Source organism: Colias eurytheme, chromosome 22 (genome assembly GCF_061535395.1).
Source record: "Colias eurytheme isolate Ceu_HAF_F1 chromosome 22, ilColEury1 Martin Lab GWU primary, whole genome shotgun sequence".
NCBI classification, from domain to species: domain Eukaryota; kingdom Metazoa; phylum Arthropoda; class Insecta; order Lepidoptera; family Pieridae; genus Colias; species Colias eurytheme.
In genome coordinates this window covers 491,509-505,509 of record NC_143001.1, presented here as the reverse complement: position 1 = coordinate 505,509, position 14,001 = coordinate 491,509, and the positions used below count along the sequence as shown (strand labels likewise).

At 32.1% G+C, this 14,001-nt stretch overlaps 1 protein-coding gene and 7 non-coding genes across 10 annotated transcripts in view; 3 read left to right on the top strand and 5 right to left on the bottom strand.

Moving 5' to 3' along the window:
• The window catches only part of nahoda (DOMON-like domain-containing protein nahoda), a 57,413-nt gene that overhangs the window by 15,822 nt on the left and 27,590 nt on the right, over positions 1 to 14,001 (bottom strand). For all 3 annotated transcript variants that reach the window (XM_090115073.1, XM_090115075.1, XM_090115074.1), the window contains 6 exons: positions 7,278 to 7,492; positions 2,747 to 2,817; positions 2,442 to 2,539; positions 1,923 to 2,056; positions 1,135 to 1,356; positions 488 to 631 (listed from right to left, as the gene is read on the bottom strand). In XM_090115073.1, the coding sequence (XP_089971199.1) occupies positions 488 to 631; positions 1,135 to 1,356; positions 1,923 to 2,056; positions 2,442 to 2,539; positions 2,747 to 2,817; positions 7,278 to 7,458 (850 nt within the window). In that variant the 5' untranslated portion in view covers positions 7,459 to 7,492. The remainder of the gene's footprint in view (positions 1 to 487; positions 632 to 1,134; positions 1,357 to 1,922; positions 2,057 to 2,441; positions 2,540 to 2,746; positions 2,818 to 7,277; positions 7,493 to 14,001) is intronic.
• On the top strand, positions 76 to 194 carry LOC149898490 (5S ribosomal RNA). Its single transcript, XR_016458053.1, has one exon. It is a non-coding gene; the product is annotated as a 5S ribosomal RNA (ribosomal RNA).
• On the bottom strand, positions 2,640 to 2,712 carry TRNAK-CUU (transfer RNA lysine (anticodon CUU)). The gene has a single exon. It is a non-coding gene; the product is annotated as a tRNA-Lys (tRNA).
• Positions 5,589 to 5,661, bottom strand: TRNAR-UCG (transfer RNA arginine (anticodon UCG)). Its single transcript has one exon. It is a non-coding gene; the product is annotated as a tRNA-Arg (tRNA).
• Positions 6,289 to 6,370, bottom strand: TRNAS-CGA (transfer RNA serine (anticodon CGA)). The gene has a single exon. It is a non-coding gene; the product is annotated as a tRNA-Ser (tRNA).
• Positions 10,183 to 10,254, top strand: TRNAE-CUC (transfer RNA glutamic acid (anticodon CUC)). Its single transcript has one exon. It is a non-coding gene; the product is annotated as a tRNA-Glu (tRNA).
• On the top strand, positions 11,778 to 11,896 carry LOC149898485 (5S ribosomal RNA). The gene has a single exon (XR_016458055.1). It is a non-coding gene; the product is annotated as a 5S ribosomal RNA (ribosomal RNA).
• Positions 12,344 to 12,505, bottom strand: LOC149898484 (U1 spliceosomal RNA). Its single transcript, XR_016458056.1, has one exon. It is a non-coding gene; the product is annotated as a U1 spliceosomal RNA (small nuclear RNA).

Sequence of the window (14,001 nt, the reverse complement as noted above, 5' to 3'; positions counted from 1 at the left end):
GTGTTTTTTAGTGAAAATAATATTATGTCATTCAGTAATGTGTAGATTATGATCCTAAATTTCACGTCATCCATCGCCAACGTCCATACCACGTTGAATACACCGGTTCTCGTCCGATCACCGAAGTTAAGCAACGTCGGGCGCGGTCAGTACTTGGATGGGTGACCGCCTGGGAACACCGCGTGATGTTGGCTTTTTGATATTTTTATTTTATTCCAAATAATCTATATTCTATGTTTTGAACAAGTTTATTTTGATACACATTATTTTATGTCATTTTAAAACTTATCTGATTCCTCTAAGCTCTAAGTACTAAAAACGTACATAATTGTATAAAATAAAAAAAAACTTTTCCTATATGTATATTGTATAATATAATGTGCTTCTTCCATTTGTTCTTGCGCAGAAAAACAATCCATCTTTATTATGAACTTCAAAATTTAAAATCAATACTATTTAATTTCATTTTTATCCACACAAAACTTACCAGCATAAGAAGTCCCATTGACCATCATGACAAACTCCACCTCCTGCATGTCTTTAATAACTCGCCAGTACAAATGGAAATCTTTAGATAATTCCTTCTTACTGTAGAGACCGAGATTTATTGACTTTTCTTTCCAGGGTGACTCTGAAATTAAATAAAACTGTTTTTAAGCATGATTCTTTGCAAGTATAGCGTTGTAATTGTTGGATTCATAATAAATAATTTGAAGTAAAATATTGATTAGTTGGTAAAATGTTGGAAATAAGTAATTGAAATTTCTTAAATAAAACAGTTTATTAAGTTAAATTAAAATTTATTGGAATATATCGAATCAGATGTATTATTAAGGCCCTTGTAGAAAACTTTTCTCTCATATTATTACACAGACTTTTGCCGTAAACAAAATCTTTCATACATTGACAAACACTTCAAACGATCTTTTCTAGCCTGAAACTTTTCTACCTATTACATTCTGATCTACAATTTTCTCCTTATATTCTGGCCCATAATTTTCTACCCAGAACTTTATACATACTAACCTACAACTTTTCCACTTATATTTTCTAACCTATAACTTTCCCCCTTACATTTCCCAACCTAGAACTATTCTGCCCATCTTTTCCACCCTCCCCACCCACAATACTTACTCTTATTACACCCCTTCCCATAGAACCCATGTGGACAATAACACATTTTCCTCGGAGACTCAGTACCATCAACATCTACACATTTCCCCCTTAACCCACAGTCAGTATCTTCAGAACATTCGTCTGAGAACTGACAGCGAGATCCACTGTGTAGCTTGTTGCATTTACAACGACCGAGAATGTGGAAACCCTTGCCGGAACAGGTCTCGTGGTATTCTTTGCCTGGGTGTAAAAAAATAATTATTGGTATTGAAAATTATCATGCCATAATAAAATACTCTATTGATTATTATATAGACTATGGTAATTTATAACAAGTAAAGTACCTATTAGAGACAGTGTTAAAAAAAAATTATACCGGCCGAATTGATAACCTCCTCCTTTTTTTTGAAGTCGGTTAAAAATGGAACTTGCTAAAAATAATCTTTACAAACTAAGGATAAATAAACAAAAGTATCTTAATTAAAATATAATTTGAAAATAACAATGTTGTCATAAAAAATAGCTTTCATTTCATTCCTATAAAATTATTTTAAACTTTATATCAATCACAAGTTTTAAATCTTAATCAAAACCAAAACTGCCTCTAAAATTCAAAAGAGCAATTATTTTATTAATATCCAACAATTATTTAGAAAAAGCTATCTAGCTAGAAGCCTCTGCCTTCCATTCTCATCTACTAACTAAAAAAAATTAAAAATCCTAAAATAAAACATCTGGAAACATCCAGAATATTCATAACTAGAATTCCTTAACAAAAACATCTAGAATCTTCTAGAACAACTCACGTTGTACAATATCGATATCAGCACAGGACCAGAAGCGATATTTGGACCCCCACTCATCAGCTTCCCGCTGCAACTGTAGTGTGCAGTTTTCGCATGTGAAGTCACTTGGTAAGTGCACTTCGTAGCTTTGGGCACTAGTGTGGATAAAGAGTTTGGAGATTAATTTGTTAAGCATTTTTGGAAAATCATCAACATCTGTTAGGAGAATTTTTTTTTTATTTATTTAGAAATAAAATATTAACAAAATGTGGAACGTAAATATCTAAAAGACGGATACATATAATATAAAAAAGGTGGTATGGATCCATATCCATTCATTCTACCATTGGAATGAAACATAGCTTTGAAATAAGGAAAAATATTTGGAATTTATAAATACTTCATGGAAGAAAAAACATCAAAAGTCGATCAGTTATATGAAAACGCTTCGTATAAATTTTAGTAGAAACAATAAATTTAGATAGGTCTATGAATATGTATACATTAATACAATAAAATATTATTTTAAAAAATACTTACGTAACATCATCTCGCACAAACTCCGTACCGCCTGCTCTGGGCGTAAGATCCAAAAGTGGTCGGTCTAAATAATCTAATATCCTTAAAGAAAATCCACCCTGAAAATAGCAAAAATAAAAATAAATAAAAAATCTGTCTTCTTGGTATTGTTTCATTAAAAAAAATGCTATTACCTTTTGAAAAATAAAAAAGTTTGGTCGCCCAACGTGGGGCTCGAACCCACGACCCTGAGATTAAGAGTCTCATGCTCTACCGACTGAGCTAGCCGGGCTGTGGGTTACCTGGTGAATTATTCTAATACTTACTTTGTGGGCATATGCCAAATGCCAGTGTACTGTAAACGTTGATCCAGCGAGAAACGATGTTTTTATTGATCCTGTAACAAAAAAAAACAATTGAAATAAAAAAATAAAACTAAATTTGAAATTAAATTCTGAATGTATTTCTGCGCCATCTAGTGAGCAGTTATAACATCAAGGTTAAATTATTTTTAATTATATAAAGATGTCACTACTGCCACATTTATACGGGTAATCTAAAAAAAATACCTACAAAACTACTAGACTACAAGCCCGCATAGGACAAAAATATGGGTCAAATGAACCACCAGGATCTAGAACGATAGCAGAGCAAAAAATAATAAGATTCATCACTATGCCGTCACTTGTAAGCTGTCCAACTGAGTGCAGATGAGAATTGAAAAGTACAGGTAGACTCGGTAAATTTTGGTCATATATTTTTGTACGGCATTCTTAACCATCGATAGATCCATTAAAAATAATAAGAAACCGCTCGTTGCCGTACAAAAATGGTGGTCCACCAAGTCGGAATTTTTATTTAATTTCCGAGAGTTACCGGGGGTAAATTTGGTCATTTGACCATGTACGGCATCTGTGTCATACTATTGCTATACTGCTTTTAATCCATTATTCCTCAACGCCGTACAAAAATCATGGGGACAAGGGGAAAAAATCGAGAGTTGTAATCCCCTCTCTTTCCCCACTCCAGGGGGTCATTTGACACAACACGAAATAAATTTATTTTTAAAGTATTTTATGCATAGATAATATTTTTTCATGTGCCGTACATTTTCGTTGGTTCAAAGGGGAAAAATCTGAAAAAGAAAAAAATCCATATAACGAAATGTTTGCTTTATATTTTGATAATAAAATATAAATATACATTAATATTAAGAAGCTCGAGGTGGTTAATTATCACCTTGGAAAGTCGGAGTCAGGTGGAATGGACTCCGTTAAATTGATGAACTAATAAAAAAGCTATGAACGAAAAGATGTGAATTATATGCAATCAGCCCATGAATACAGGTAAAGTCACAAGCAAATGCTAATAATATATACATATTCAAAATGTACAAGTAAAGCGCTTCCAAATGATACCAAACACTGCATATTTATCTTAACTTTATTTTTTTACTCTGTATGTTTTGTCCGCTAGAGGGCGCCACATTAGATTTTGTGAAACCCCATATAGCCTTTAGCTAGCTGGTCGCTGGTTATCCAGTGAACAATTCAGACGCTTCTAATGATATGTCATTTGTCGAATTCTGATAAGTAGTTTAGAAGTTACGAGGGAATAGATGAACATACATACATGACCTGTAAACAACCATAACCCTCCTTTTGCTTTGCCGTAGTTGGGTAAAAATATGTTAATGCCGTACTGTATCAAATGGCCATAAAGCACCCTTAAAATTGTAGCTTTCGTCGCTTTCATCAGCCTAAAAGATGTGGTCTGCACAAAAATGTACGGCATCGTTTTTTCCTAATTTATCTATGTTAATACTATTTAAAACAACGAATAAAGTGTAGAAAACTATTATATTTCATTAATCTACGATGTTTAAACTTTAACAAAATTTCTGGTTTTGCATTTCTCTATAACTTTTTTTAGAACGGTTTCTTTTGAACGGCAATACTATACAACAATTGAATTTTACAATATCATGTTAAAAAAAAAGTTCCCGTACAGGGTCAAATGACCTTACAGCTCTTTATATCAAGAATTCGATGAAATTAAGATGATTATTGGTATACATTTAAAAGAACAATTATTTTTTGACGGCATTGCTTTTAATAGTACTTTTGAGTGCTAGATAATGTTTTGGAACCGAAGCCGTACTTAGTCAAATGACCCCCTGGAGTGGGAAAAGAGAGGGGATTGCAACTCTCGATTTTTTCCCCTTGTCCCCATGATTTTTGTACGGCGTTGCGGAATAATGGATTAAAAGCAGTATAGCAATAGTATGACACAGATGCCGTACATGGTCAAATGACCAAATTTACCTCCGGTAACTCTCGGAAATTAAATAAAAATTCCGGCTTGGTGGACCACCATTTTTGTACGGCACTGAGCGGTTTCTTATTATTTTTAATGGATCTATCGATGGTTAAGAATGCCGTACAAAAATATATGACCAAAATTTACCGAGTCTACCTGTACTTTTCAATTCTCATCTGCACTCAGTTGGACAGCTTACAAGTGACGGCATAGTGATGAATCTTATTATTTTTTGCTCTGCTATCGTTCTAGATATGTCCCCTGGTGGTTCATTTGACCCATATTTTTGTCCTATGCGGGCTTGTAGTCTATACAATGTTTACGGAAGTTTTTACGATCTGTAATTTATTTATAGATTAATATTTTATTTATATATTTTTAACATAACTATATCTATATTATTAAATAAATCTTATATATAAAAATGAATCGCAAAATGTGTTGGTAAGCGCATAACTCGAGAACGGCTGAACCGATTTCGATAATTCTTTTTTTATTATATTCCTTGAAGTACGGGGATGGTTTTTATGTAGAGAAAACGTAAACATATACCACGGGCGAAGCCGGGGCGGACCGCTAGTATTATATAAAGGTAATATAATATACTATGTAAGTACACAGGATTCACGTATAATTTAACATCTTAACGAGGATAAGTAATTTATATTTTTCTTTTTTTTCATAACCTTTTCATAATCAGAATTCAGAATATAAATATGATAAGGAAGCATCTGTGGGAAGCATGTAGATACGTTCCAACTTTACATATAACGAAAATAAATCTAGAGGGAACAAATCCTAAAGTTATTTTAATAAGTCATTAAAAAATAAATAAAAAAAGCTTTCCATCGACCGTGACAGGACTCGAACCTGCAATCTTCGGATCCGAAGTCCGACGCCTTATCCATTAGGCCACACGGTCGTATGACGTAACGATTTAGAAACCCATTTAGAGGCACATGCTTGCGTGCGCATGTTTTTTGGACCTTAGTTTATTATTAAGCAATTTTGTGGGAACTCCACAAAGTTTTTTTTCAAATTCAATTGAATGTTATAAAAGGATCCTGCGTGTTACCACGAAGTTACCACGTAATAAACGATGTTTTTGTACAATAGATCTCTAGGAACGAATTAAAAAAAATATTAAAATAATCAGACAGTTCTGAAGTTGTATTACCTATATTTTCCTTAATGATTTACTATAATTGAGAAGTATCAACATTTTACTCTGATTTATTAGCAACTTGAAAGTTTAAACATTATTGGTATAAATAAATATTTCCAATCTCTAAAAATATAGAGAACTTTTGTTAGGATGTCCTACGTTGAATGCTGATGAAGAAAATTAGTGTATAAGTAAAGAAATAACAATACTTTTATTATGTAACTACTTACTTCAAGCATGGACTAATATATTTATTGGGTCCATGCTTCAAGCTCTTAATAAATGTATTAAATCTGTTTACAATAAAATTGTGTTGTTATTCCACAAAATATACTTTGGAATATGCTTTATTTATCATATTAAGTAATATATAACAAAAAGTTCCGCAGCCGGTAGGATTCGAACCTACGCTCCCAGAGGGAATCTGATTTCGAGTCAGACGCCTTAACCACTCGGCCACGACTGCTATACGGCAAAGTTTGAAATAGTTGAATATATTCTTTAAGCCCTATTTAATGAATATTTTACTCTTTTTCATAAGCTTTTTCACCATATTGTTTCGTCCAATTTTTTTTTTACTTTTTATACAGATTATCTCTACATATCTATTTGTGTGTGTAAATTATAAAGTACATTCTAGTACATTATACTTAATCCAGTCAAAATTTCAAAATTGTCCAAAATCTTAGGTACCTACATACTTTTTGAAAAGTTTTTTTGTAATAAAAAAGCTTCTCAATAAATAAAGCGATAAAATGTAATTGTTCAAATATCACTTAAACATGTAATACCTAAGTACCTATATTTACCACAAAAGATACCTTGAAGGAGCAGGTAATAACAAAAAATACAATAACAGTCAGGATGTTAAAATCGTGACTTGGTTTTTGGATGACTCAGATAATCACGTGCCCTTTTATACCTTGCAAGGGCGGTAAGGTCTTGTTCACAATTACATATATTTTTAATTTTTATACCTATTAAAATTTTTGATTTTCAGTGATTTTATATGTTCGTGATATATGAGATAAAAAAGCGTCTCTTGTTTATTTTTATTATTTATTTATAACTCAGTGCTAATGAATTCCACCTACCTACTAACGATGATAGTAATTTTGCTGGATGTATTAACAATTGAACTTATTTTCGATAATAATTCTACTTCTGGAGGTACATAAATCCAATAGGTCAAATATAGAAAATAATAGAAAAGGTTTCAATTATTATTCCGTTAATAAATCAATGTAACCCAGCTTTGTTCATAACAAAAAATTGTCTGATAAATAAGATTAGTGTATATCACATTGGGTAGTGTAGTATTATTTTATTTATCTGTAGTATTAACTAATTATTCGTGGTCAATGAATGCTCACCTTTAGGCATCCCACATGGCGGTTTCGTTCTAGAATTATCTAGAAAGTCCAAATCATACTTCCTAGCCGGCGGGTACGTCAGAGCCACGTGGCCATTCACACACACAAACGCACTGAGCACACACACCAATGTCACTAGCGCCATCTTGGCTCTTACGTCACTGTCAGATTGACGCGCCATTTCTGATTGGTCTCATAATTGTTTGTTGATGTACCTGGAACAAAATAGATATATTTATTAATGCTAGTAGTCCTCCAAAAAATAGCTATTAACAAGGAAGTAAAAGAAACAATAATACAATTTTTGTGTGTGTATCAATTTCATGGTTGTGTGTGTAATTTCTAACCGACTCCAAAAAAAGGAGAAGGTAATCATTTCGGCCGGTATATTTTTATTTATAGATGGAATCTTAATACAAAGAAAAGAGTACGTACCTATGTTCACGACATAATATTTCAATACAGAAAAAACGGCAAGAATTTAGATAGAAATACCAAAATATTATATTGTTAAAAAACCTGTTCCTTCATAACATAACCTCTACAGAAATTGCCATATTTGTCCCGTCCATTATTTAGCAAAGTATCAATTTGAGGCAATTTTCTCAACAATATAATGGCTGATACAAATAACTAGTTAGCTATTGTCTTTTACTTTCTATTGACTACTTTCACTACTCGATATAAATACTTGTGAGGAAGACTAACGATCTGTTGAAAACATAACAAATTAGTGTTACATTCTTGTTACATTGTAGTGACATTTGTATGAAAAAGGGATATACGGGTATATCACATTTACTTTTTAAGTCGGTTATCTGCTGGTGCAGTAGCTAGTTTTATAGACTTTTACAGTATGTAGGTTCGATTCCCACTATGGGAAAAATAATATTGACATGTTTTTTTTTTCTAAATTTCCTATATAAAATACATATAAGTACTGGCTGTTTGTATAGCCTTTACCCGGGTCGATCCTCGATTTAAAATAATAAAGCCTTATTTTACTCAGTAAAGATATAGCCTTTTGTGTAAAGATTTTTTTAAATATGTAGAGCAGATTTTGCATTAAATCGAAACATCAAGTACCTATCATTGATATAAAATCCACCGAAATCGATTCATCGATTCGAAATATAAGACAAGTAGTATCTCACGTAATATGTAATAATAAATGAGTAAGGATCTGTTATTGCCATACCAGCTAATGTTATTATAATAATTTATCTAAATAACGAAGATTCTGTTTACACTTATATCATCATCACTTATAACAAGAAGTTAATTATAATAAACATACGGTAATGTTATTCTATCTATTATATAATAACGACAGTAAGAGTTTTATGCAATCGGAATTTACTTTGAATAATTGAATAAACATACAATTAGTGATCTTTTGACCCTTTTGTTAGATGACGGATAAAGAAGCTTCTAGCTGTAATAGACGATGACTAGTTGAATTTTATTAATTGATTTATAAGCTTTTGATTCAGTTGAGAAAAGTAAATTCTTCTTGGAATGAAGCGAGCGAATTCGTATTTTCGATTATAATCTCATCAAAAATCAAAATTGTTGTAAAAAGTCTAAAAAGTCTTTCAGCTGATATAAAATAGATATCTACTACATATTACACACAATCATCTCGTCATTTACGTATTAACCACTTAACTGATTTGAATGAAATTAATAACAGAGATATTTTAAAACCTGAAATAGGACATAAGGTAGGTTTTATTCCGACAATCCTGCAGCAACGGGAACCGTGCGGGTTTTCCTTTAACAACGCGGGCGAAGCCGCGAGCAGAAAGCTAGTTGGTACCTATAGCTATCTAAAGAAATACTTCAAAAATTAATTTATCATTCTTGTCACGTGGTAAGATACGATCATATATGTTGGTGGTCGATGGTCGGTGGTCAAACCACTTACCACATAAATACCACATAAATTAACAGGTGGACAGCTTTCACTGGAGGTATATTTCAATACTGGTTTGGGTTATGACAATGATATCTACTATTGTGTACCGTGAAATTTTTAAAGTTCTCTGGAGTTCATATTCAATTACTTACATTTTTTTTATAAAATTTTTAGTTCATAATAAATTATACTAGTTATATAGCTTGTATATATGTATTCAGAACGAAAGCTTTTTTATTATTGGACTTTCTGCATAAACTATGTACATTGCACATCTATACTAATATATGTATTATAAAGAGGAAAGGTTTGTATGTGTGTATGTATGTATGTATGTTTTTCACGCATAAACTACTGGCCCAATTTTGATGAAATTTGGCACAGATAATCTTGAGACCCTGAGAAAGAACATAGGCTACCTTTTATGGCGAAATATGTACCACGGGCGAAGCCGGGGCGGACCGCTAGTAATATAATATATTATGGTATGGATTTTCTATAATATAAGAAAAATATCATCAAAAACTCATAATATAGCTTGTTCAAGACGTTCAAGTCTAAATATTTAATTATTTACGTCTTGTCATACATATGAATTACATCCCTATCATAGGTAGGTACTTTTTACCAAAGCCCTAATTACGGAACAGCAAGATAAATAGTTTTTCCCAAGTTTCACATTCTCTAGCGGGGTTGCCAACGCATGGGAATGGCTATTGTTAACGCAATCTCTATGTAGTGTAGTTAATAGTTATGTAATCGTGCTGCCATATGTGGCAAATATTTTTTGTAAGAAAATGAAATTTTTACGGTGGTTTCTGTTTGTTTAGTTTGTGTCAGCTAGTGTAGTTCTATATTTACCCATATATTAAAAAAACAACATTTTAATAATTATGTGTAGGCTCTTGGACTCAAAAAAAACAATTCTGATTATAAGAACATTCTGTGCTCAAGTAAATAATGTACAAATTCGTTCAATCACCAACATCCGATATGGTCTAGTGGCTAGGATACCTGGCTCTCACCCAGGAGGCTCGGGTTCGATTCCCGGTATCGGAAAATATATTTTTTTTGTTTTTATTTCATTTTCTCTACAATCTCAAGAAATTCATTAATCTATTTTTGTTTGATTATAGCTTATGTTTGGTAATAAAATATTTTTTTACAAAACAAAAGTCACTCACAGAAGTCACAGATAAACTACAAAAGAAGCCGTAATTAACTCTAAGCAATTATAAATAACAGACAATGTTGTTACTATGATTTAATAGCATAAAAGCGAATACCATTCTACATCTCATTACAATTTACAAGCTACATTCCTTTGCAATAGGGTCGAGTTTCGCACGCATTACGCCATCTGTGGCCACATAGCGGTACTACGAAGGGTTCTTATCGCAACATGTATGCTATTGTGAACGTTATCTTGATTGAAAAACGGTTTATTTTACTGTAATTAAATTTCGCGCGTGAACATCTAGGAAAGGTTTGATTTTTTGTTTGTTTGTTTGTTTGTATGAATTGAATAGGCTCCGAAACTACTTGGCAGATTTGAAAAATTCTTTCACTGTTGGAAAGCTACATCATTTCTGAGTGACATAGGCTAGATTTTATCCCGGAAATCCCACGGGAACGGGAACTATGCGGGTTTTTTTTTGAAAACGCGGGCGAAGCCGCAGGCGGAAAGCTAGTCTATACTAATATTATAAAGCTGAAGAGTTTGTTTGTTTGTTTGTTTGTTTGAACGCACTAATCTCGGGAACTACTGGTCCGATTTGAAAAATTCTTTCGGTGTTAGATAGCCCATTTATCGAGGAAGGTTATAGGCTATATTTCATCACGCTACGGGCAACAGGAGTGGAGCCACGGGGGTGAAACCGCGCGGAGCAGCTAGTGTGGGATAAAAGCCACAGATAATATAATACTAATACTAGCAAAGCTTGTTGTAAGTAAGAAACATTTTATTTGATAGTATAGGTATCTAGGAAAACAATCTTACCAAATAAGATATAAGCACAGACTAATAATAATATACTACGTATACAAATATGTATAAGGATCTTCTAAATATATTGGACTAAGTAATTATAATCTAACAATGGGATAGAGAGAACATACTTTTAGAAAAAATCAGAAGCTAAATCCAGAAGCTAGAATTTCAGTAACTCTAAAGAGATTTCATCATTAATTTATTTAATTTGTGAGAAATTTTATGGACCAATAATTGATGAGCATTGAGCAGCAAACAGCGGAACGAACAGAATTTTATGGCTTTATGCAAGAATGGTGTAACGCGGAAATGCTATGTACAATCAATTTAATTGTTATTTCTTACTTGTACTTCCTTATTTGCATCTTCCCTTGCAATTTACATTGTTTAAAAGTAAAGTTTAATTTGACTTCAGTTTATTAATAACGTAAAATTAATAGAGTATGTATATTGTATACTTCCTGTATTAATGTTTCGTTATTATCATTATTATATTTTTTATTGTTTATAGTTAAACATATTTTTAGCATTATTTCAAGATGAATTAACATGAATTGATTATAAATAGTAGACCAATTTCAATAAAGCTATCGCCAACGTCCATACCGCGTTGAATACACCGGTTCTCGTCCGATCACCGAAGTTAAGCAACGTCGGGCGCGGTCAGTACTTGGATGGGTGACCGCCTGGGAACACCGCGTCATGTTGGCTTTTTGCTATTTTTTATTACTCTTATTTAATAAATAATAATATAATGTAATTCGACAATTTAAATAATTATTATTTATTGGTAATCATTGATTTGTACTTATTTATGCAAGTAACAGATCGAACTATGTATAATGTTTTATCATTTTTATGTTCATATTTTTTTATGTTTTTACATAGCCGAAAATTAAAACAATGAAATTGAATCATTATTTATTACTACGCTACCTCTAGAATAAACAAATAAAGTAGAAATACTACATACATCCTTTAGAGTTTAGAGTTTAGAGGTACTTGATAGTGTTTGTATAATGTATTTATACAAACTATTTATATATTTTGTACTATGTCAATACTATGTGCACTCAGCACGTTCAGTCGTTCACTTAGCTTAGCAGTATAATATGTACAGTATACTTTCATTCATAGAATGAACAATTATTACTTATGGGGGGACGGCGCGTACGCAGTCCCCACTACCAAAAATTACGCGTCCGAGTTATCCACATTAGGGATAATCGCAGAGGTCAACCCCGCCGCAGTGCAATGGCGGGGCCTCGCTCTGGGGGAACCGCCTTCCTGATCACGGTGTCCCCTACGCCAGGTAAGTATGATTTCGCCAAGTTCCCCGGACTATTTACGTATTCGAAAAATAATTTCAATAGCGCGAGTTAAACAACTCTGATGCCTTACTGGTGCCATCTATTATCAAATTATAGAACTACAATGGAATGCAGCTTCTTTGGTAGTGGCAGCTTACAATAAATTATTTGCTTGTGGTTGTTAATACAACAGATAATTTAATACTTAATTAAAGACTAAGCCTGCCTAAATACTATTATTTTTAAATGAATTTCTTTAAAAGATTTTACATTTAATTAGGTCTGCAGTCTGCTGGCAGCTGGACATATTTAAACAATTACCAATAACAATCTATCTACCTGACTTAGAGCATTAAACCAACATGCTCTAAAACCTATGATAACAACAAAAATCGACGTCCTTCACGCACCTCCTCCCCTCCAATAGACTATAAAATTATTATAATTTAATTTCAAAATGGGTAAACATAATATTTCGAAATCCAAATATATCGTAATTAATCAACCAAACATCTTAACAAAAAAAATTCCACGAAGACGAAAGAGGCTGAACAAAGGTCATTGCCCTTATTACATGTATCATGTACCATGTTTTATGCAATAAATGAATGATTTACTAAAAAATCTCCAAAAAGAGGCTCAATTATACCTTTCTATAGATTTAAATTTATATGAAAACAGAAATTATTCCATTAGAATGTTAACGGAAACCTGTTGACCCCAATATTGGAATTGTTTCGTAATTCAGTGGGAATATACAAAATCGGCAATCGATTCTCAAGCCGTGGACAAAATTATCGGTTCACTGTTTCATTATTCTATGCTTAGTTATAACTATGCTCTTTACGATTAATTTGTTAGTATAATTAAATTAAACCTTTGCTTTTCAGAACATTAAAATATCTCTCCGTATTTTATCACCAGTGTTCATAGTATAAAAATATACAGTAAGTATAAAACTCAGAAACGTAATATCGTGAAATACACCTATCGATTTGTGGATTTATATACTGACTTAAATATTAAATATTTCTATTAAAAGCACTTTAAAAATCAATACTCATACAAAACAAATACCAAAACATGAATAAACCTCAATGACCCCACCATAACGAGTTTCTATTCAATAAAAAATATTTTTAACTCTCCAAAGGTCTATTATTCGCCCACACATATTGCTTTGATGTCAAATAATTATCACCAAGATAATTATATTTAGGAATTGATCATAATAACTAAAAGCCAATCAACGTTCACAGCGGAAACTAATCAACAATTTCATAAGAACTCATAATAGTATATTACACCTATAATGCATGTTTCAATCGAGAATTAATAGAATTGAAGATAATAATACGAATTCCGACATGAATTTATATATAATTTTATGTACAATAGAACTCTATATCTACTAAAAAAAATTACAATCTATTTTAATGAACCAAATCGGTTTCGATACATGTTAAATATGCCGTTACTTCTATGGAGAAGAATACATAAGAATGT